The sequence below is a fragment of the Sinocyclocheilus rhinocerous genome, unplaced genomic scaffold, assembly GCF_001515625.1.
Source record: "Sinocyclocheilus rhinocerous isolate Xijiao unplaced genomic scaffold, SAMN03320098_v1.1 scaffold1919, whole genome shotgun sequence".
Taxonomy (NCBI): Eukaryota; Metazoa; Chordata; class Actinopteri; order Cypriniformes; family Cyprinidae; genus Sinocyclocheilus; species Sinocyclocheilus rhinocerous.
Window position 1 is genome coordinate 149,554 of NW_015646355.1, and position 21,622 is coordinate 171,175.

A 21,622-nucleotide genomic window follows, 5' to 3' on the forward strand; every position below is an offset into this window, starting at 1 on the left:
CACACACACACACACACACACACACTCACTCAAACACATGCATCTGCTGCAGCAAACACTTCTGCTGTATCCCAGAGTAAAGGCCAGGAGAGCGTGTTTATTTCAGTGTATGACACATACTGATCAATACATGGAATATTCAGAGATCCAGTGGCTTACAGATGCAGTCAGAGAGCATGTCTGACCGCAGATCTACTGCATCTTCAATTGGATCAGTTCAATTGTAATTTTTTATTGAGGAAAATTTCGTTTCCTCGATTTATAAATCGTTTGCATGATTTAGCAAATCGAGGGAACGAATTAGTAAATCGTGCGCACAATTTATAAATCGAGGAAACGAAATAGTAAATCGTGTGCACGATTTAGCCTACAATTTTTTTCCTGCATGCCATGTGCGGGGCTCCTTAGGTTTGCGCTGCTCCAATTTCAGTATTTCCCAGAGATGAACCCATGACTGAGCTCTGAAAATATCTTATGTCATCAGTGTCCCGCTGTAGTGCTGTTATGTCATAATGTGCAGAATATGAATCCTTACGAAGCATCAACAAGCGCAGCTGCTCTCCTCAGCTGTTGCCATGGTTTCAGATGCTCGCGCTCGTGATGCTGTGGTGCAGCTGTTTGGCCGAGGCTCTGAGCGTTACGTAAGCTCGTAGTGAAGAGCTGGAGTATCCCGTTACTCTATCGATCGCACGCACACGGCTCTCACTGGCCGGCAGAAGCACGGGGAATATTGGGTTCAGAGTATCTGGCAATTATCTGAAATGTGGGAGAAAAAATCAATATGCTCCCAGAAAGCCGGTAAGGTCACAAAGAGAGACGGAGAGGCACTTAAAATGCACAAACCGTCTTCCACGGCTGAGTGGAAAAGCAAATCTCTGAAATCCTTCCCATCGCTTACAGACACTGACAGCGCCACATAAACTGAAGTCTGCATTTCTGCATTTCTCTTTTGTTAAAGTCTTTTTCAGCAAAGCTTCATGGCAAACCTTAAAATGCTTCATATAATACTAAATAAAGCGTGGTTTCAGGAGAATGAAGGCAGGTTGTGAATGCAGAAAATAACAAAACAGCAAAGCACTGGTCTGTAATCAGAAATCTTTAACATCAACAACTAAAACTAAACAGCTTCTTGCATAATTTGGTGGGTATTTTTAAACATTAATAATATTTTTAAGTTAAACGGTCATAGACATCACTCGCAGTCTCACACTTCAGACAAAAAGTCATAATTTTGTCCTTTTATGTCATATTATGTCATAAAAAGTCATATTCGTGACATCATCAGTCAAAATTATGACATCTGACATAAAAATGCATTACCATAACATGAAAAGTTGAAATTATTACATACAGTGTCAGAATTATGACATAAAAAGCCAAAAAAGACATAAAAAATAAAATTATGACAAAAAGTCCTATGACAAAAAAGTTGAAATTATGACAAAATTCAACATCATAACATAAAAAGGTGAAATTATGACGTGTCAGATTTAAGACAAAAAGTACTAAGTATGATATAAAAAATCTAAATTATTATATTAAACGTTAAAACTACAACAAAAACTCGTACCTATGACAAAACACTCATAGTTATGACATAAAGTTGAAATCATGACAAACTAAATCCAAATTACGGCATGAAAAGTCAGTATTAGGAGGACATTAAAAATTATGACAAAAAGCCAAAATTATGATATAAAAGACAAAACTGACAAAGTTGATACCAGCGAAGTCAACAAAATGACAAAAAGTTCAAAATAAAGACAGAAAGTTAACATTATGACATAAAAAGGTCAACATTCTGATATGAAAAGATGAAATTATAAAATAAAAAGTTGACTTTTGTCAGAACTTTAACTTAGAAAGTCTTAATTTGAACCTTTCATGTCACAATTTCAACTTTTTGTCGTAATTTTCTCTTTTTTTATATCATAATGTTAACATCTTGTCATAACTATGACAAAAACATCAGAATTATGACAAACTAAATCAAAATTAAGATGATCAATTACGATAACAAGTTGAAATAATACAAAATGTCATAATTACAACACTTTTGTGCCATAAATATAATTCACCAAAGCATTAATATTTCCTTATGTGGCAGAAATGGGCTTCCAGAGGCATGAGCGCAGGATGAGTCATCAATATTTTTGCTCCATTTACCCAAAATGGAAAGACAATCCTTTTTTAATGAGCATATCTGCTCAAAAATGATTTTGTCAATTTGTAGTCACAGTCGCATGCACATGAGCTCCATTCTGGGTTTTTGGGTTACACTGTCCATTCAACATCAGATATGAACCGTTATGTCTCCTGTATCAGTGAGCGTCTCTGTGTGTGTCAGTGCATGTTAGAGCTGGATTAAACACACTCACCGTTTCTGCTGTGAGCGAGTGTGAGGTGAGAAGAGAGCGAATCACAGCCCTCGGATCTCACACCTTCAAGACACCAAGGAATGCAATCTCCCGAGCCTGTCAGGGAGTTAACAAAAGCATCCTTTTCTGATCGCTCACATCGGTACTGAAATGAATAGTCCGCCAAAAAATGACAAAATTGTCATTTTCTACTGAGTTCATGCATGCATGATTTCTGTGAAGGAGAATATGTCGGGAATCTTCGTGTATGCATGATCTTTTTCATAAGCATTAAAAATCAGAATACTGCCATGCTAAACATTGAAATGTTACATCTTGAAGCAACTGCATACTTGCATGAGCAACTCCTGATGCAATGCATTGCATTTGCTTTTGTGCATAAACATGCAAAACAAGCTATTTGTCAAGAAAACCTGGTGCATTAGAATAATGACCAATAAAACAGATATTACTGAGTGCACCAGCTGGGGAATAACAACTTCCTAAGCGCGAGTCATTTCATGAGGAGTCATTAAGAATCCACTTGACAGCGATGATTCACAGAAAGCACTTTTGATAACGATCAGGCTCTTTTCCCACAGCAGATGAAGATTCCTTCTTACCGTAAGCACTATTGTGTTTATCATTTCTGAATTCTCTTAGTGAGCTGCGATGCAATTCACAAATAGCATGAGATATTATGCATCTGTTTGTGTTGCAGTTCAAACCATTTTAAGGCATTGTAGACGCGCAAAGGCTTTTTTGGCCAAAGGCAGCATCACATGTAGCCTTCAAGGAGAAGAAGCCAATCCCAGAATGCATTGCATAACAAAGATTTCCCTACAAAACGTTGTTTAGATACTCCACTAGAGGGCGAATGAAGCATGCAATAAATTAAGAAGTGCATTTGTGCGATTTGCATGCATTAAACTGGATGAATGCACCACACATAAATGGAAATGCAATAAATTGTCCAAACATATTAGTTTTAGAGTATAATGTATTTGGAGCTGAGCGGTATATGGAAACGCGTCCAAATCACATTGTGATTCTGTGAAGGCAAACTGCAGTCCTCCATTCGAAAGGTCATTGCTTTTTGTTATCAACCAGCAGAAAAGGACTTTCATATTCCTCATTATTGCTTCGTGACGCTGAAAACCCACCGTAAAGGTGAAATGTGTCATTTCAACATCTTTTTTTTTTTCGTGACTGTCAGGATATTTCACACAGAACCCTACAAATATGTTGCTTTCGGAAAAACATTAATTTGATCAGAATACACATGACAAATGACAGCTAATTAAGTTCTGCACAGGTCAACACCAATCCCAATTTCTACATTTGTTTAGCAGACCAAACAAATTTTGTTTTAACCATGCACAACTTTTTGACATAAAAAGTCATAATTATGAGATAAAAAGTCAATATTATGACATAGAAAGATATAACTTTGACAAAAAGTCGAAATTATCACATAAAAAGAAATTATGACATACTAAGAATTATGAAATAAAAGTAGAAATAAGTACTAAGAATTATTACATAATAAGAATTATGGCCTAACTTGAAATTATGACAAAAATTATAAATTACAACATAAGTAGAAATTATGACATAAGAATTATGACAAAATCAGAATTGACATAAAAATGCCAATTATGACAAAAAAAATGTGATATAAAATTATGAAAAAGGTTGAAACTTGACAAAAAAAGTCAGAACTATGACATACCGATTATGACAAAAAGTTGAAATTATGACAAAAAGTCAAGATTATGACATGAAAAGTAAATTATGACAAAAAGTTGAAATTATGACATACTCTACTAAGAATTATGGCATAACTTTAAATTTGGACAAAAAGTCAACATTGACATAAAAACCCAAAATTATGACAGTCATAATTCTAACAAACGTCAAGACTGACATAAAAAAAAGTCATAAATATGACATAGTGGAAATTATGAAATTGAGTCATCAATATTTTGGCTCTAAGGGAAAGACTGTCCTTTTTCAATGATCATATCTGCTAAAAGATTATTTTGTCAATTTTTAGTAGTAGAGATGAGCTCAAAGTGAACACACAGTGGGTTTGTGGGTAACACTACAACATAACATTCTTAATAACTTCTTCGTGACGCTGAAAACCTACCTTAAAGGTGAAGTGTGTTGTTTCCACATCATTTACTTGAGACCGAGTCGTGACTATCTGTACATTTCACACAGAACCCTACAAAAAAGAGAAGAAGAAAAAGTTAAACTGGTCACTGGTAAATGTTTGTGATTTATATGTTGCTTCATTATACATATATATAAGCTTAGTACAAAAATTATTTAATGGTGCTTACATGCAAAGTACATTTTCTGTATAAAATTGCATTGCAACATCCCATGGAAGTGTAAAATATGAATAATATATATTTGTCTGTAAACTGATGCTCATGTACCCTCTCTCCTTTTTCCCCTCTTTTTCCTTGTTTCTTCTTGTTGATGCATGTGAAATGTTCTGTTATACAGTGGGAGATGCCATTGTACATGCTATTTGTTGACAATAAAGCATTAAAAAAAAATAAAAAAACTTAATACATGACTACTTTGAAGTGAGCGTCAGTAGAGAAACATGCACTTTTGGGCCAGATGGTGTATTACGACACCTGCCAGCAGGAGCCAACTGACCCAATACTAACCCGCCAAACCTTGACCCTCTGACTGAATCTCATGAATGAGAATGACAAAAACCTACATTATGCATTATGATAATAGGACGTTGCGGGAAAAATAATTGGCAAGAAAACAATGTCACATTGAAAAGACTCAGAGTCTCATACTTTAGATAAAAAGACATAATCATGTCATTAAAAACCAAAATTATGAGTTTATTAAGATTTATGGCATAAAAAGTCAAAATTATGACATAAAAGTTATAAACATTACATAAAAAGTTGACATTATGACATACTAAATGATGACATAGAAAGTCAAAATTACAACATAAAAGGTCATAACTATGACATAAAAAGTTGAAAACATTACACAAAAAGTCAACATTAAGACATAAAAAGTCAGAATTATGACATAAAATGGCAAAATTATGACATGAAAAGTCAACATTATAACATAAAACCTTAATACTCGATGTACAATATAAAAAGTAATAAAGACATAAGTCAACATTGACATAAAAAGTTATAACTATGACATAAAAAGTTGACATTATGACATACTACATAGAAATTATGACAGAAATCGTAAAAGATCTAAAACAATAAGGTTCCATTTGTTAACATTAGTTAAAACGAACTAACAATGAAACATACTTCTAAAGCTTTTACAGTATTATTCTCACTCAGTGTTAATTTCAGCATTTACTAAAATATTAATGAAAACTATTATTGTCTCTGTTGATATTGTTTAATGGACCTGAGCTAATATGAACAGCTGTATTTTTATTAACTAACATTAACAAAGATGAATAATTACTGTAACATGGGCGTATTTAAAGTATGCCAGATTCACTCTGTTATTTTTGTTTAGACAGCAGCAGTAGCAATGACACGCTTCACTTTCCAAACACAGTGTAACAGCGCAGACTAGTGCGTAATACTGGAACTGCGCTTTATTCCCAGAACTCACTGGCAGTGACACACTGATGGGGTTAGTCATTGGTTTTGTGCGGGTCGGTCCTCAGGTGTGTCAGTGAGGGGAAGGAGCTGACACTCTCTCTCTCTCTCTCTCTCTCTCTCTCTGTGTGTGTGTGTGTGTGTGTGTGTGTGTCATCCACTGGTGGCCTTATAAATCACAGTACAGTTAAAACCACTGCAACACACACACACACTGCACATCACTGGCGTCTTTATGAGAGCTCAGAAACACTCACATCTTAACAACTACCCCCACAAACACACCCATAAAACCCAAACCACTCACACAAAAGCATCAATTATTCATCTCTTTTTGAAAGAGTCAAAATTGAGTGAATTAATTACTGAAATGCTGTTTCTTTCTGGGAAGTTCTTCAAGGAAAGTGGTTCTCAACCAGGGTTAATATTGTTAACTAGAGCTAGACTAAAATCATAAAAAAAAGTTTGATGCTTGAAATAAAACAAACTTTAACTGAAAATAAAAGAATACAAATAAATATAAACATGAAATCTACAAATAAATAAATAATTACATAAATAAATGTTTTATTTCTGCTATTTGTCAAGGCAATATTTCTCATTTTAATTTAGTTTAACCTGATGTACCAAAATAACTGAAACTAAAAATCATTTAAAACTATATAGACAATATAAAAATAAAAAATGACAAAATACAACAAAATTGTTAAAACTTTACCTAAATTAAAATGAAAACTGAAAATATTAAAATAAAAACTAATTCGAAATATCAATAAAAGTTATAATAGTACCTCAATGATATAAAATAACGCTGTTCCTAAGTGATTTAAGGAAAAATGAAAACTAATCAGAATTTGAACATGAAACGCAAAGTTTTTCTGGACGAATTATGAATGCTGGCTTGACAAAACCTGACAAAGTTTAAAAAATAAATAAATAAATAAAAAAGTTTTAAAAGCCTTAAAGTTTTAAGATAGATTGATAAATAAATTGTATTTCCTGTTCATGGTATTTAATAAAAAAACATTTGTTGAATTCACTCAAAAAATGTATTAATTATCCTTAATTTAAGTGATTTTAATTTTAACCACAATTTAATTTATTTCATTCAAATTCATTAATTCGTTTAATTTATTTACTTCAAGTCAGTTTCATTAGATTATCATACTTTAGCTGGATTAGGTCATTATTATAAGTGTAAATTAACTTTATTAAGTTTTTCAAACTAAATTTTGTCACTCCAGTTTCACTGAATGCATTTACTAAGGTTTATTTATTTAATTCATTTTATTTTGTTGGTGCTACTTAATTTAATTGATTTATATTATTTAATTAATTATCTAATCGTGTTTATGGTTTAATTAAATTTCTAATGTTGGTCTAACTGAAATTAAAATAACTGTAATGGAATTATGATCTTTTTTTGAAATTATGCTGTATCATTTTTATGAGTCATTTGAAGAAATTGCGCAAGAGAACTCAAATGCAAAACATGGCAACATACAAAACAGATTTGCAAACACAAACATGCGGTTAGTTTCATGTTTCATCATTTGCTTTCATCATTGTTTGTCCCTGCTGTCTGTGACCAATTATAACAGACATGAGATCCATTTATGGGTCAAGACACAACAGAAATATAAGACTAATAACTTATTTTTTGTCACTGAACAGACTGCAGTGCATTTTTGTCTGTCTTTGCCATTTGGTATTTCTAAAACAAAGGTCAAAATGCGTCACGTCAGTCTAGTTTCCCCAACATCCAGGCACGAACCTCAGTGTTTATCATGTTGTTGTGATAATGTTCTGCCAACGCTGATGTCTTAGAGTCTGAATGCATTGCAGTTATTGTGCAATCAGTCAGTCAGTTGAGCAAGAGTCCAGAAAATGTTCAGATGTGAAGACAATAAATTGACTGAAAAATATAATGGCATGAAAGGGTGTCTGTCTCAGGTTTCTGTTTCTTTATTTCTACTTGTCTTTTTAATTAGGTTGGCTTGACAAAGTCAACATGCAGTTACTGTACACACTTGGATTATTTTTTTTTTTTTTTCAATATCCCTTAATAATGTGCAGCTCTTAAAGTATTTTACAAGATACCTTGTTAACTTAAGGCATGACTTTGTCAAGCCAACATTCAAATTTTGTCTTGATGACCTTAACATTTCTAGTTTTATCAGGGCTCAAAATTGAGACTGTTTTGGTTGCATATGCTCCCAAAATTTAATCTGTGTGGCCTCAAAATAATATTTGGGAGCATTTGTGCAAGTGCAAATAATTGTTGTGGGGCAACCTGTTTTCATTTCTCTACGAAACTTTCACCAGTTTCTGCATATGTGCCTGCTGTGAGCTGATACAGTGACCGGTGCACCTCTCTAGCCAGCATTACATAACCAATCAAACTTTATCTTTACATTCTTAACTTTAATGCAGATTTTAGATTGGTTAATATTAGCCAAAACTCAGTAAAATGGTAAAATTGGTAAAAAGACAAAACGCAATATAGCTGCTGTCATCTTGCGAAAATGCTGTCATTTGGAGCCTGTGTCTGCACAGTAGTGATTTATTTGGAGCCCGAGTCTGTGCTATAGTGATTCATTGGACACCAGCGTCTGCGCAGTAGCGATTCATTTGGAGCCTGAGTCTGCAAAGAAGTGATTCATTTGAGCTTGAATCTGCGCAGTAGCGATTTATTTGGAGCTTGAGTCTGCACAGTAGCGATTCATTTGGAGCCTGAGTCTGCACAGTAGCGATTCATTTGGAGCCTGAGTCTGCACAGTAGCGATTCATTTGGAGCCTGAGTCTGCACAGTAGCGATTAATTTGGAGCTTGAGTCTGCACAGTAGCGATTCATTTGGAGCCTGAGTCTGCACAGTAGCGATTAATTTGGAGCTTGAGTCTGCACAGTAGCGATTCATTTGGAGCAAAATGGTAAAATTGGTAAAAAGACAAAACGCAATATAGCTGCTGTCATCTTGCGAAAATGCTGTCATTTGGAGCCTGTGTCTGCACAGTAGTGATTCATTTGACACCCGAGTCTGCACAGTAGTGATTCATTTGATGCCCGAGTCTGCAAAGTAGCGATTCATTTGGAGCCTGAGTCTGCACAGTAGCGACTCATTTGGAGCCTGAGTCTGCACAGTAGCGACTCATTTGGAGCCTGAGTCTGCACAGTAGCGACTCATTTGGAGCCTGAGTCTGCACAGTAGCGACTCATTTGGAGCCTGAGTCTGCACAGTAGCGACTCATTTGGAGCCTGAGTCTGCACAGTAGCGACTCATTTGGAGCCTGAGTCTGCACAGTAGCGATTCATTTGGAGCTTGAGTCTGCAAAGTAGTGATTCATTTGGAGCTTGAGTCTGCGCAGTAGCGATTCATCTGGAGCCCGAGTCTGCGGAGTAGCGATTCATTTGATGCCCGAGTCTGCACAGTAGTGATTCATCAGGAGCCCGAGTCTGCGCAGTAGCGATTCATTTGATGCCCGAGTCTGCGCAGTAGCGATTCATCTGGAGCCCGAGTCTGCGCAGTAGCGATTCATTTGACACCCGAGTCTGCGCAGTAGCGATTCATTTGATGCCCGAGTCTGCGCAGTAGCGATTCATTTGATGCCCGAGTCTGCGCAGTAGCGATTCATTTGACACCCGAGTCTGCACAGTAGCGATTCATTTGATGCCTGAGTCTGCGCAGTAGCGATTCATTTGTTGTCCGAGTCTGCGCAGTAGCGATTCATTTGATGCCCGAGTCTGTGCAGTAGCGATTAATTTGGAGCCCGAGTCTGCGCAGTACAGATTAATTTGATGCCCGAGTCTGCGCAGTAGCGATTCATTTGATGCCCGAGTCTGCGGCTCTCGGTTACACCCTTATTTGTTTACATTCACAGACTTTAAAAGAGGTCTTTGGAGATCCTTTTTCCTGTGCTAAAATGAGATAATAACCCCATGTCGGGAAGCTCTGGGGGTATCATGTAAACTCTGGAATAATATGTTGCAGATCTAACGCAAAGTCTTGGCTCTTTGGGGAGATTTGATGGCTTTTATTATGTCTATGGAGTTTTTAACCTCTATTTTCTTCTTCTTTGTCTTCCCCAGCAGTCACATCCATCCTATTTCCCCATTGTGAAGACTGATCTGAGCTTTTATGAAGTCATGCAGTGTTATGATATTCAAATTATGATGGATTGTTCTACACTGAATGGGGGGAAATAGTTTTTAGAATTTGGCTCTGCAAAGAACAGGCTGCTCCAGCACTTTATTTTAAGTTAAGATAAATATTAACTAATAAAACAAAACTTAAATATTGTCATTATGTATCAATTTAATATATATTTAAATAGGCTACTACACACATTTTACAAACATATTTGTTTTAGAAATCTATAGAATAGGCCTAGTAGACGCTGGGCAAACTGAGCGAGACGCGCCAAGGCAATTTGAGTTGCGCAGAAATTCTATAATTCTTTTAGATTCCACTGAAAGTTATTACGTAATTTAAACCTATAACTAAAACGCCAATCAATGAGAAGCGTCAAGGATTAGGCTACCTCAGTTTCTCAGACACACTGAGGCAGGGCGAGGGCGGAGGAAGAGGGTGGGATCGTTCACAGAGATGAAACTTTACTGACGCTTTTTGGCTTGAATAGTGGAAACATCCCCGCTGTCAAATACAGCAGAGATGGATAAGAGAATGTAATTAGTTTTGAAAACACATTTTCGCTGTTTCCAATAAACTGCGGATGAAAGACAAACATCAGCAGCTGTCCAGTCAGTCGCGTTCACATGGGGTTTGTGTTTGGGGCGTCAGTCTGTATATCATATCGCAGGGATGTCCGCGCAAGGCTTGCTAAACAGCGTCTTCTCATGTTCCTCATCGGGCTCTAAAACCCTCGCAAAGAGGAACCTGCACCAGACTCGCAGTTTGGATTCTGCGCTGATCAGACACTGCGCGACGCCTGGAGACGCCAGCGGTCATCGGTCATTCTGCTGGAGCTCGAGCTCCACAGCTGGATTTACTAACAGCCAAAGCGCCTCAGAAAGCCTCGCTGCCGACCCCAGACTCAAACCGCGTCTTTCTACGTCGAGTTTGTCCGCATCTTCAGACGCTTCGTCGATCTCCAGTCTTCATTTGGACTACAGAAGCGGCAAACGCAACGCGTCCAGGGATTTATCTCTACACCTCTCTGCTTCAAGCAACATCTTCTCACCGAGAAAGTGGCTGCAAAGGAAGTTGCCTCAGTCGGATGCTGTTTCGCACAATATCTGTAAATCTGAGGTAAGATTATATATATATATAAAAAAAATACAGTCGACACTGAAGATTTCAAACTAAAATGAATGTTTTGTTGGCATGGATGCTGTTTGCCGTCACTCTCTTGAACAGGTTTTGAATAGAAGTTTGCAAATGTCAAAGCAAATGATAAATCACGAGGCTTGTCTGGTCAGGCCATCCAGGTTGTTCTGTCTTTTCTCGAGTATGAGTTTTTCATGCATTGTTGATAAATGCGCATAAACATCATGATAGATTAAATATCTATGTTTAAATATGTATGTTTTTTTATTTTAAGATTTCACTGTCTTTTTAAGTTTTTCACGACTTTTAATCAACTGCCTGTTATAGTTCATTTTAAATTGTCATGTGGTGTGACAATTTTTTTCCAGATATGCGAATGTTCAATATAGTCTTGTAATTAATATGAGCTCAAATGTAAACTTCACAGTAATTTTATTACAATTTAAAGAGTGCATATTGGCAGTTTTAACCAAGCAGCTCTTTTATATCTTTAAAGCAAGTAGCATTGGATCTTCATGGACTGAGTCTTGGCAGTATATCATGCCTGATCAGATGCAAAATCATGACAAAGCATGCATCCAAGTTTCAGCATTGAGATTGACACTTTATGGTTCAACATACCATAAATTCTAATTCAAAATATTTGGAATGACTAAGTTGATATTTAGTCATTTATCAAGTGTTTTGTCCTGAGGAACGTCACAATCAATTTATCCTGCAGGAGCCAGCACTACATGCACTACTGCAATGCCAAGTTTCAAAAGTAAGCTTGCATAGAAACTAGAGCTGAAATAAAATGCACAGATAGAGAAAAGCAAGAACAAAAACAATTTATGGAAAATTAAGGGAAAGTTTCTTGAAGGTTGTGACGGTCTCAGCAGATCAAACGGAGGTGTGATGTTTGATCCACCACAGAACAACAGAGACAGTGAAGGTTCTGGAAAGCGACTTTTTTTTGTTGCTTTGATGGAACCACCAAGTGACACTTGCTTACTGACCATATAGAGGATGGGAAGAAATATAGACCTGTAGGAGTGTGTTGAGGTAGGAGTGCGCTGTTCCAGTGACAGCCTGACGTCAAAGCCTTGAATTTAATGCAGTCGGCTGAAGATAACCAGTGGAGTGAGACCAAGATGGCTGCGACATGGACTCTGTTTGGTTGATTGAAGATCAGACACGCAGAGAGTGTGGACAGAAGGATCTAGTGGTTCAGCTCGTCGAAGGCAGGAGACAGCGCTGGTTAGGATGAAGACAGATGACCTAGCGTGACTCTTGCCAGCCTCAGGGTTTCAGCAGCAGACAGCAGGGAAGTCTTCATGGAATGTCCGCTTTCCTCCACTGCAGAATCCAATACAGATATAAAATACTAACCCTAAAGACAACTGAAGATATTGAACTCATACGGTGGTTTAGCTGCTGATCCTGACTTTAATAAATGCATTATCCTTAAACCATTGAACTTTACACTAAATTCCACTGGAAAATGTAGGAAAATGACTAATTCAATGCAGTAAAGTGCACAATGGGATGAGGATAATAGGAGGCCCAAATGGATGTGCATTGTTGCTGTCATTGTCAACTGATTGAATAATTGCATTTGCATGCTTTAATGACAAAATAATGTCCAATTCAGTGAATGGCTTTGACTTTCTAAAGTGCAACCTGTTGTCAAGATGTGTTAAATGTTCCGGGTAAATTAAAGTGGCATTAATCTCACACATGTCTGAAGTGCCAGGAAATACCAAGGTGTTGTGAAAGTGCTTGTTTTTTGAAGTAGCTTTGCAAAGATCAGGAATGTGAACTAATGAAATTGCATTATTAAAGCATCTATGATTAGATACAAATACACCTCTTTATAATTAATGCATGCTTTTTTTTATCAAACTGTGGCCATACTACAATATTGAGAAACCAAAACACCAAATTTGTAGATGATTGTGTTGGCCAGCCCAAAGGGGAGCTCTCTTTGTTACAGTTACCTAACCTCTCAGGAATCTGGAGTTTATAAAGCTCCTCCTGTAAAGCAGTTCAGCTGTCTTTTAGAGCACTGCTCTTTCTATTATTTGGACAATGAAACTGGCAGGCAGCAAAAGGCAGGCTTTTTGTTTTTGCCACATTCAACTCAAATGCATGCTTTTTCTTTTTCTTTTTTGGCAGTAAACCACCTTTTTTTACAGTCTTGATTGGTAGCAGGTTTGAAACCACATTGCAAAATGACAATAAGTCCTAAATATTGGATTTGAAAACCGATAAAGTCTGGAATATGTAGGCAGTAAATTCATATTTTCTCTTATGTGCATTGCAATGTATGCTTTGATTTATCTTAAGCAGCCACAATGGCTCATTTGCACAGACAACAGACATCTTAAAGTAGTAGACTTGCAAGACACAACAGTATTACTTGTGTATCTTTGCTTCCCTTTGGCCTCTTTGCCTGTTGCAGACTGTTTTAGAGAATCTGTTGCAGTAACAAGCTTAACAATGTTTAGCTCTCGAGGCAAAGTGCGCTGATATATCTCACTAAAATACAGCCACATTTATTGGGTCGCTTTTAAATAAATTCCCATTTTTGGTCAAATTGCATTTATCTGTGCTCTTGTGCAATGCTTAAATTTAGACTTGGCTTAAAATAATAGCTGTTGTGTTAAAAAATATTGGGGGGGGCATTTTCTGTTTCTGTAGAATAACGAAACAGGAAAAGAACAATGGAAACGGCATGTTCTTTCACTATTTTCTGTTTTGCTGAATAGCAGAACACTCATATTCATTGAAAACAATTAAACTGAATGAGCTTTTTGTCAGTAGGCCCACATTGTTATTTTATAGTCCCGTATACTTTGTGTCGCAAAAAGCTTGTCTGCAGTAAGTCTTTGTACTGTGCTTGAAGAAACCGTGTAAGAGCGGAGCATAGTTCTTCAGTGAAGTGACATCTGGTTTACATGAAGTCTACCTCAGCTTCTATTTCTCACAGCAGACCAGCATGACCTGATCTTTGGCAGCGCTACCCATGCAAATAGTTCTTCCCACTGGAGACTGTCAACTGAGTACAACAGCACTTTGGGGTCTTTTTAAGGTCTTCTTTCATGTTCAACAGTTTCGTGAATCTTCAAGCTTGCAGTGGTCTTTACCACCGATAAAACGAACATGCACTTTGAGTGCCAATGGAGAGTCTCTTGGGAATGTCTAAAATTAGGCAATATCCGAAGTCAACAAGTTCCTGGCCTTATTTTGCTATTTTTTCCTCCTTGAATATCCTGTTTCCCTTAGAAATACATCATTCTATGGAAGTCAGAGTGTTTTTGTTTTGACAGGTTGCCGTGATTCAACACTATTGAGTGTAGATAGCCAGATCTTTGCAGAATATGTGGTTCGTTCACAGACCAGTGAATGTAGGGCATGTTCATGAAGTCTGACTCACCTTTAGCTGTTTTCAGTTGGAGCAGAGCCAGCGTAAGAGAACGTGAGTGGTTCAATGTTTTCGCTAAAATGGTTTAGATTATTGCATCTCCTCCAGACAAGTACAGTTGCAACATGCGATAAACATCTCCGATCCCCAAAGTCATGTATCTGATCTTCCAGAATGATGAGTGGAAAAAGCTCGTCCTCTGAGGTTGAACCTTTTTAAACTTTATTTTCTAGCTACACTAAAGCAATTGCAACATCAGTATCAGCATAACCTTTAACCTTTTTATATTCTGCCTGCCAATCATCTCAGTGTGTTGCTGTGCACACACACGTATGTGCAGCACATGTTCATGTTCAGGGGCGTACTGCAGATTTGTGGCCCTGTTTACACCTAGTGTTAAAGGAACAGTTCACCCAAAAATGAAAATGTGCTCACCCCCAGGCCATCCAAGATGTGGATGAGTTTTTCTTCATCAGATTTGGAGAAATGTAGCATTTAATCACTTGCTCGCCAATGGATGCTATGCAGTGAATGGGTGCCGTCAGAAGGAGAGTCCAAACAGCTGATAAAAACATCACAATAATCCACAAGTAATCCACTCCAGTCCATCAGTTAACATCTGGAGAAGCCAAAAGGTGCATGTTTGTAAGAAATAAATCCATCAAGACTTTTTTTTTTTATTCAAACCGTTGCATCTGGCTGAAATAAGAGTCCATAATCCATAATAGCGCTTCCTCCAGTGAAAAAGTGTTCTGGTCTGAATCAGGAGAGAAATCTGCACAGATCTAGCACCGTTTACAAGCCAAAACAGTCCAGAACAGCTTTAAACAAATAGGCCTATGTGGGTGGATTTTGATGTGAGAGATAACAGGAGATGAACTTTTTCACTGGATGAAGCGTTATTATGGATTATGAACTCTTTTATTTTCATCTGAAGCAACAGTTTGAAGTTAAAAACATCTTAATGCTGGATTTGTTTCAGCTTTTGTCTTCTCCAGATGTTAACTGATGGTCTGGAGTGCTGTGGAATACTTGTGGATTATTGTGATGTTTTTATCAGCTGTTTGGACTCTCATTCTGACGGCACCCATTCACTGCAGAGCATCCATTGCTGAGACACTGATGCAATGCTACATTTCTCCAAATTTGATGAAGAAACAAACTCATCCTAATCTTGGATGGCCTGAGAATGAGCACATTTTCAGCTAATTTCTATTTTTGGGTGAACTATTCCTTTAAAATGCTTTACCTAAATGGTCAAAGTTTATCTGATTGAGATCCAGTTTACCTCTGCTGGTAGACTTCATAAATACACCATTTTTTTTCTTGATTGTCGGACATTCAAAAGTAGACAAGCTTTCTTATGAAATTAGTAAATGCATACTAATTGAATTTCATTTGATTATAGTAGATGTTTCTGAAATTCCTTTTAGAGGGTAAAGGGGCTTATTTTCCTCTAAAGATGCCTATATGGTTTATGAAAAACAGAGGTATAATTTGAAATAAGAAGTCCAACACTTTTCCTAAGCCAAATGGTCCATATCATGGCTGCGCACATAATAATAATAATAATAATAATAATAAAAAAAAATCAAGATTATGATTGCACAAATAACTTAATCGTGCAAATAGATGATTGCAGAATTCCATTTATGTCTGCTAGTTGCATCAAATCTGTTTTTTTTGCAACACAGCAATTGGTCATGTTAAGGGACGTGTCTGTTTTTGCACATGTTTGCAATGATGAATCAGATGCATTAGTCTATAGGCCTATGAATGGTGACAACTGTTCCTATAATGAGTGCATGAGTCACAAATGTATGTTCTGTGTTTCACTTCTGCTCGCGGTTGCACATGATCACATCTTTGCGACAACTTTTGCATGGACAAGCATCACTCTTTTTTTTTTTTTTTTTTTTTTTTTTTAACTGAACCTGATTCATCAAGCTTCATGTATCAGTTGAATCCATTGTTAACAGCTTCAACAATACTGTACAGCCAACAAAAGAAGTTTGTGTGAATCTTAAATTTTTCCAACACCAGTTTCCTTTTGAATCCGGTTGGAAAGAGTTGAGATAAGGGAGAAGACGACGTTTTTCCGTTGTCAGGCAGCTACTGTATGACTTTCATGTGATCTTCTGTGAGGGTGCGTCCTGACTGACTCAGTGATTAATGTAGTGATGTTGAAACCCAGAATGTGGTACTTCCTGTTTCTTTGTGCCAGTCGGGGGTTTGACACTGGGAACAAGATAAAGTGATATTTAATGCTCTTACATCATCACAGCTATTAAATAGGATTGTTCTAGAGATTTCTGTGAACAGTTGAACTCTTTGTACCTTTTGTATCTTTTGTTAGTATTGTTTGGTTAAAAATCAGACAAATTGGAGAAACTAATTGGCTCAGTTCATGAGTATGAATCTGAAGTGAATTGACCAAGTCCCACTGGATTTTCAATTTGGAATTTGATTGACAGAAAGAGGAATTTTAGTTACAAAAAATGTAACATTTTAGTCCAACACGAATAAAATGTGCAACAGATTAGAATGTCTTAGTTTGAAGGTTTTTACATTTTGTAAAAGTCAAGTCAAGTCAAGTCAAGTTTATTTGTACAGCGTTTTTCACGATACAAATCATTGCAAAGCAACTTTACAGCAAATTAAGTTTCTACAATATTTAGTGGAAGCTTATCAGTGGTGACTGTCAATTAATGTACATATGGCAGAAATGTACGGAAAAATCAATTCTCAAACTCAAAACACACGGCAGCAACAAACAGGAAGTGACGTTTACAGCATCATTTTCTGAGTCCTCTGAGTAAAACATTTTTATAGATTTATATTTCAAATAAATGCTGTTCTTTTGAACATTCTATTCATCTGTGAATCTTGAAAAATAAAATGTATCACGGTTTCCACAAAAATATTGGGCAGCACAACTGTTTCCAAAATTAATAATAATCCGAAATGTTTGAAATATTAATGATGCTGAAAATTCAGCTTTGATAACAGAAATAAATTACATTTTAACAGATATTTACATACAAAACAGCTATTTTAAATTCTAATAATATTTCAAATTTTTTACTATGTTTTTAATCAAATTAATGCAACCTTCCTGACTTAAAAAAAAAAAAAACATTAAAAAAAATTACAGACCCAAGCTTTTTGGCTGGTATTTCCTTGGCAGGAATTTATTTGGAATTTTTAAGAAATTCTTAATTCATTTCTCAATGTTGTACTGTATAATCTGGATGGACAATGACATTTTTTTTTTTTTTTGTATAGTACTTGTCATAAGGTACCTTTCATTCCAAAGCAGTTATACAAACAATAGTGCCTCACAAAGCATGTGTCCACTTGTTTTACTTTGTCATTCTGAAGGAAAAGACACATAGGAAGTGATACACCCGGAGGACTCACTTTCTAGCCTTCAGTGTCTCAATAGCTGGAAGTGATAAGTCTGTGAAAGTGACATTCTCACATGAAACCACGTAACAATGCTGTGAAGCTGTGAGTTCTCTGGGAGAGATTTCATTTGACATTCCCTAGCCATTGGTGGGACAGAAAGTCAAGAAATCATTTTTTGCCAGTGTTTTTTTTTTTTGTCAGTTTACAATGAAAACAGACACAAATGAGTCAATAACTGACATGCAATAATGTTGAGATCTCAAATTTTTGGTTGAGATATCAACCAAAAGGTTGGCAGACTTTGGTTTCTTGGGAAATCTGAGTAGTTTGAAAGGTTGTTGAGATTTCTCAGTGAAAATACATGAGATTAACCAGGCGAAAAAGTCTCCATTTGTGCTCAATCTCATTGCTGTTGAGAAGAAACTGAGATTTTAAGGAGATCTCACTCGTGTTTTTTCTTTCCTATGGGAAGCTGGCTCCCATGATGCTTTAGCTCAAGCGTAGCGTGAAGACGGCATTAAGTAAGAAAGCAGCACTGTTTGTTTTCCTTACGAAATTCTTCAAAGAAGCCCCCGAATCCCCAAGCTCTTATTTCCTATCAAAACGAACGTGGCTAAACTCATCCAGAGTGAGGAAAAACCACAGGAAAACTGAGTTTTCTCGAGTCTCAGGAAAACTCTGTGTTCGCTGTCTGCATTTTAGTTGGTATATTTTTAGATCAGCTTTTATATTTGTAGGACGGCATGATTTGGGGACAAATCAAAATGTAAGTTTTTTCTGATAAAGACTGTGATTTAAAATCGGATAACAAATTTTGTGATTATATATATCAATATGGTTATGAAATAATAATTATTATTTTCTTTTTTTTTATTACTACTAAATAAAAATAGAAAAATTATTAAATAAAAACGAAAAAATTTTACTATTGTAATATTTCACTACAAAATATACAAAAAAAGAAAAATATTAATAATTGTATTTTACAACTGTGAAATCACAGTAATAATATTTATGGCTTAATTTCATTTTTAAACATTAAACAATTTAACATTTTAAATATTCCAGCCTTTGATATTAGATAATTGCACTAAGTCATATCATGATTTTCTTTTTCTTTTTCTTTTAATTAATTGTGCAGCCCTTTGTATTTGTAAATAAACTTTGCACATTTTTTGTATGTTTTGACAGAATTGATAAAACTGTACATGTTGACAGTATTTAGAAATCACACAGAACTGAGTGAAAACATTATAATGTCAAAATGCGTTAAATAAATGTAATGCTGTTAAACATTTAATTAATCTAATTTATTCAAATATTAAATTCATAGATTTCATTGCATGTCTGAGCACCTCAAAGGATGTGTAAACATGTGTATGCACATTTTTACATCCATAAAAGCATTTAGAAGCTGTTCATACATTGATATAAATGTATGTGTGTTAGAAGCACATGTTATGATTGAATACTTATGAATACTAATGAGATCGCGTTGGTGAAATCGTCGTGGAGAATAAAGCAGCTGGTCCTGAAATTACCATCAGACACAAATGTGATGCTTATTTGATGATCCTCAAGTATCTCTTGCTAGACAGCTGTTCAGATGAAACTGTTGCTCACCTTTTATGCTGATGAGCGAGGCTTTCATTTCTGGTAAGTGTGCAGTCGTCGAGTGGCACTACAGCACCAAAGGATGAAGCGACTTGTGTTTGCACTTTTCTCTTAATATCTTTTTTTTTTTTTTATAACTTACTAAATAAGCCTCCTGCTCATTGTTTTCATTTTTCTTACCTGTGCTATTGTATATAGTGTTGTTGATGCCTTGGAGGTTAATGACTGCAGTACATTTCATATGAGGTTCTTTGCCTTGTCTTGATATTGATATTTTATTATAAAATGCTAGAAATGCTGCACTATATATACACTGCCGTTAAAAAATGTTTTTAAGTGTTTTTGAAAGAAGTCTCTTCTGCTCACCAAGGCTGCACTTATTTGATCAAAAAATACAGTAGAAATTGTGAAATAATTTTACAATTTAAAACAACAGTTTCCTATGTGAGTATACTTCAAAATGTAATTTATTTCTGTCATCAAATCTGAATTTTCAGCATCATTACTCCAGTCTTTAGTGTCACATTATCCTTCAGAAATCATTCTAATATGCCGATTTGCTGCTCAAGAAGCATTTCTGATTATTATGCTGCATAATTCATATTTTTGTGTTTGTAATATATTTTAATATATGCAATTTTTTCAAGATTTTTTTTTTTATGATTTGAAAGTTCAAAAGAACATAATTTATTTTAAATAAAAAACTTTTAACTTTCTGTGTTCCAAATGAACAGATTTACATACACTCTGTAGTGCACACTATGTAGGGACCTTGTGATTTGGAATGCAGCTTATGTGAAGCCAGCCTTACTTAATTCCACATCTGTGCACAAGCGTTATCTTGTTCACTGATATTTCTCTGGATTTCAGTGGGAGAGCTCGTCCGCTGTCTGGAAGAGCAGAGATTTTATGCCGGAGAATGATGAAGTGCAGGTGTTAGCGGGGTGTGTAGTGTAGTACTAAAGAAAGAATGCCATAATTTAATGTTCTGATGACATTTTTCATTCATATAACATGAGTCAGATGAACTTTTCTCTGTGCAGAATTGACCACAATGGTGCAACACCTCTAAATATCTGTTGTATTTGGTGTACAAGGCTTTCACATTGTGTTCTATCCAGGCGTGGCATCAAGATATTTGTAGTTTTAAAGTCAGCTTTATAGGTTGCACAATGCGAGGCCCGTATAGAAATGATTTGTTGAGTCTGGAAGGACTCAACTGGGTTGCACACAGATCTGAACACCTTTGATCTGAACTTGAACACTGCGAGCTAGACACCATCATCACCTGACGTCAATGCCGGTCCTCACTGATGCTCTTGGGAGTGAACGGGAGTGAATCCTTGCATCCATGATCCAACATCTAATGGAAAGTCTTTCCAAACGAGTGCAAGCTGCTATAGCTGCAATGCTTTTTTGCCATGCAGTTGAAATTAAGTGTTCAACAAATGTGCAACATGGTGATGGTAAAAAAAACAAAAACATGAGATGGGAGGAAAAATTTTGGTAACACTTTACTTAAAGCCTTTATGTATAATGCACTGTAAATGTCGTAAATAATTATAATCTATAGCCGAATTTAAAATGCATATTGTTAAAGGGGTCATAGGATGCCCATTTTCCACAAGTTGATATGATTCTTTAGGGTCTTAATGAAAAGTCTGTAACATAGTTTGGTTAAAATTTCTCAATGGCAGTGTAAAAAACACCTTATTTTACCCTGTCAAAAACAGCTCTTTTAAGATCAAGCCGTTTTTGTAGCATTTCCCTTTAAATGTTAATGAGCTCTGCTGACCCCACCCCTCTCTTCCGAGCTGCTCTCACAGACTGTTTACTTTAGCTGTATTCATCGTGAAACTTGCTAATTAGCACATTATTAGGAAAGGCGATTTGCAAAGATTCATTACAAAACCTTACACTCACTTCTTCTGT

General features: G+C 36.1%; 1 protein-coding gene across 2 annotated transcripts in view; it reads left to right on the forward strand.

Annotated features, from left to right (window-relative positions):
• The first annotated feature begins 10,701 nt into the window (after positions 1 to 10,701).
• Positions 10,702 to 21,622, forward strand: part of LOC107707568 (rho GTPase-activating protein 6-like) — a 44,376-nt gene continuing 33,455 nt past the window's right edge. For both annotated transcript variants that reach the window (XM_016511633.1, XM_016511635.1), the window contains exon 1: positions 10,702 to 11,244. In XM_016511633.1, the coding sequence (XP_016367119.1) occupies positions 10,798 to 11,244 (447 nt within the window). In that variant the 5' untranslated portion in view covers positions 10,702 to 10,797. The remainder of the gene's footprint in view (positions 11,245 to 21,622) is intronic.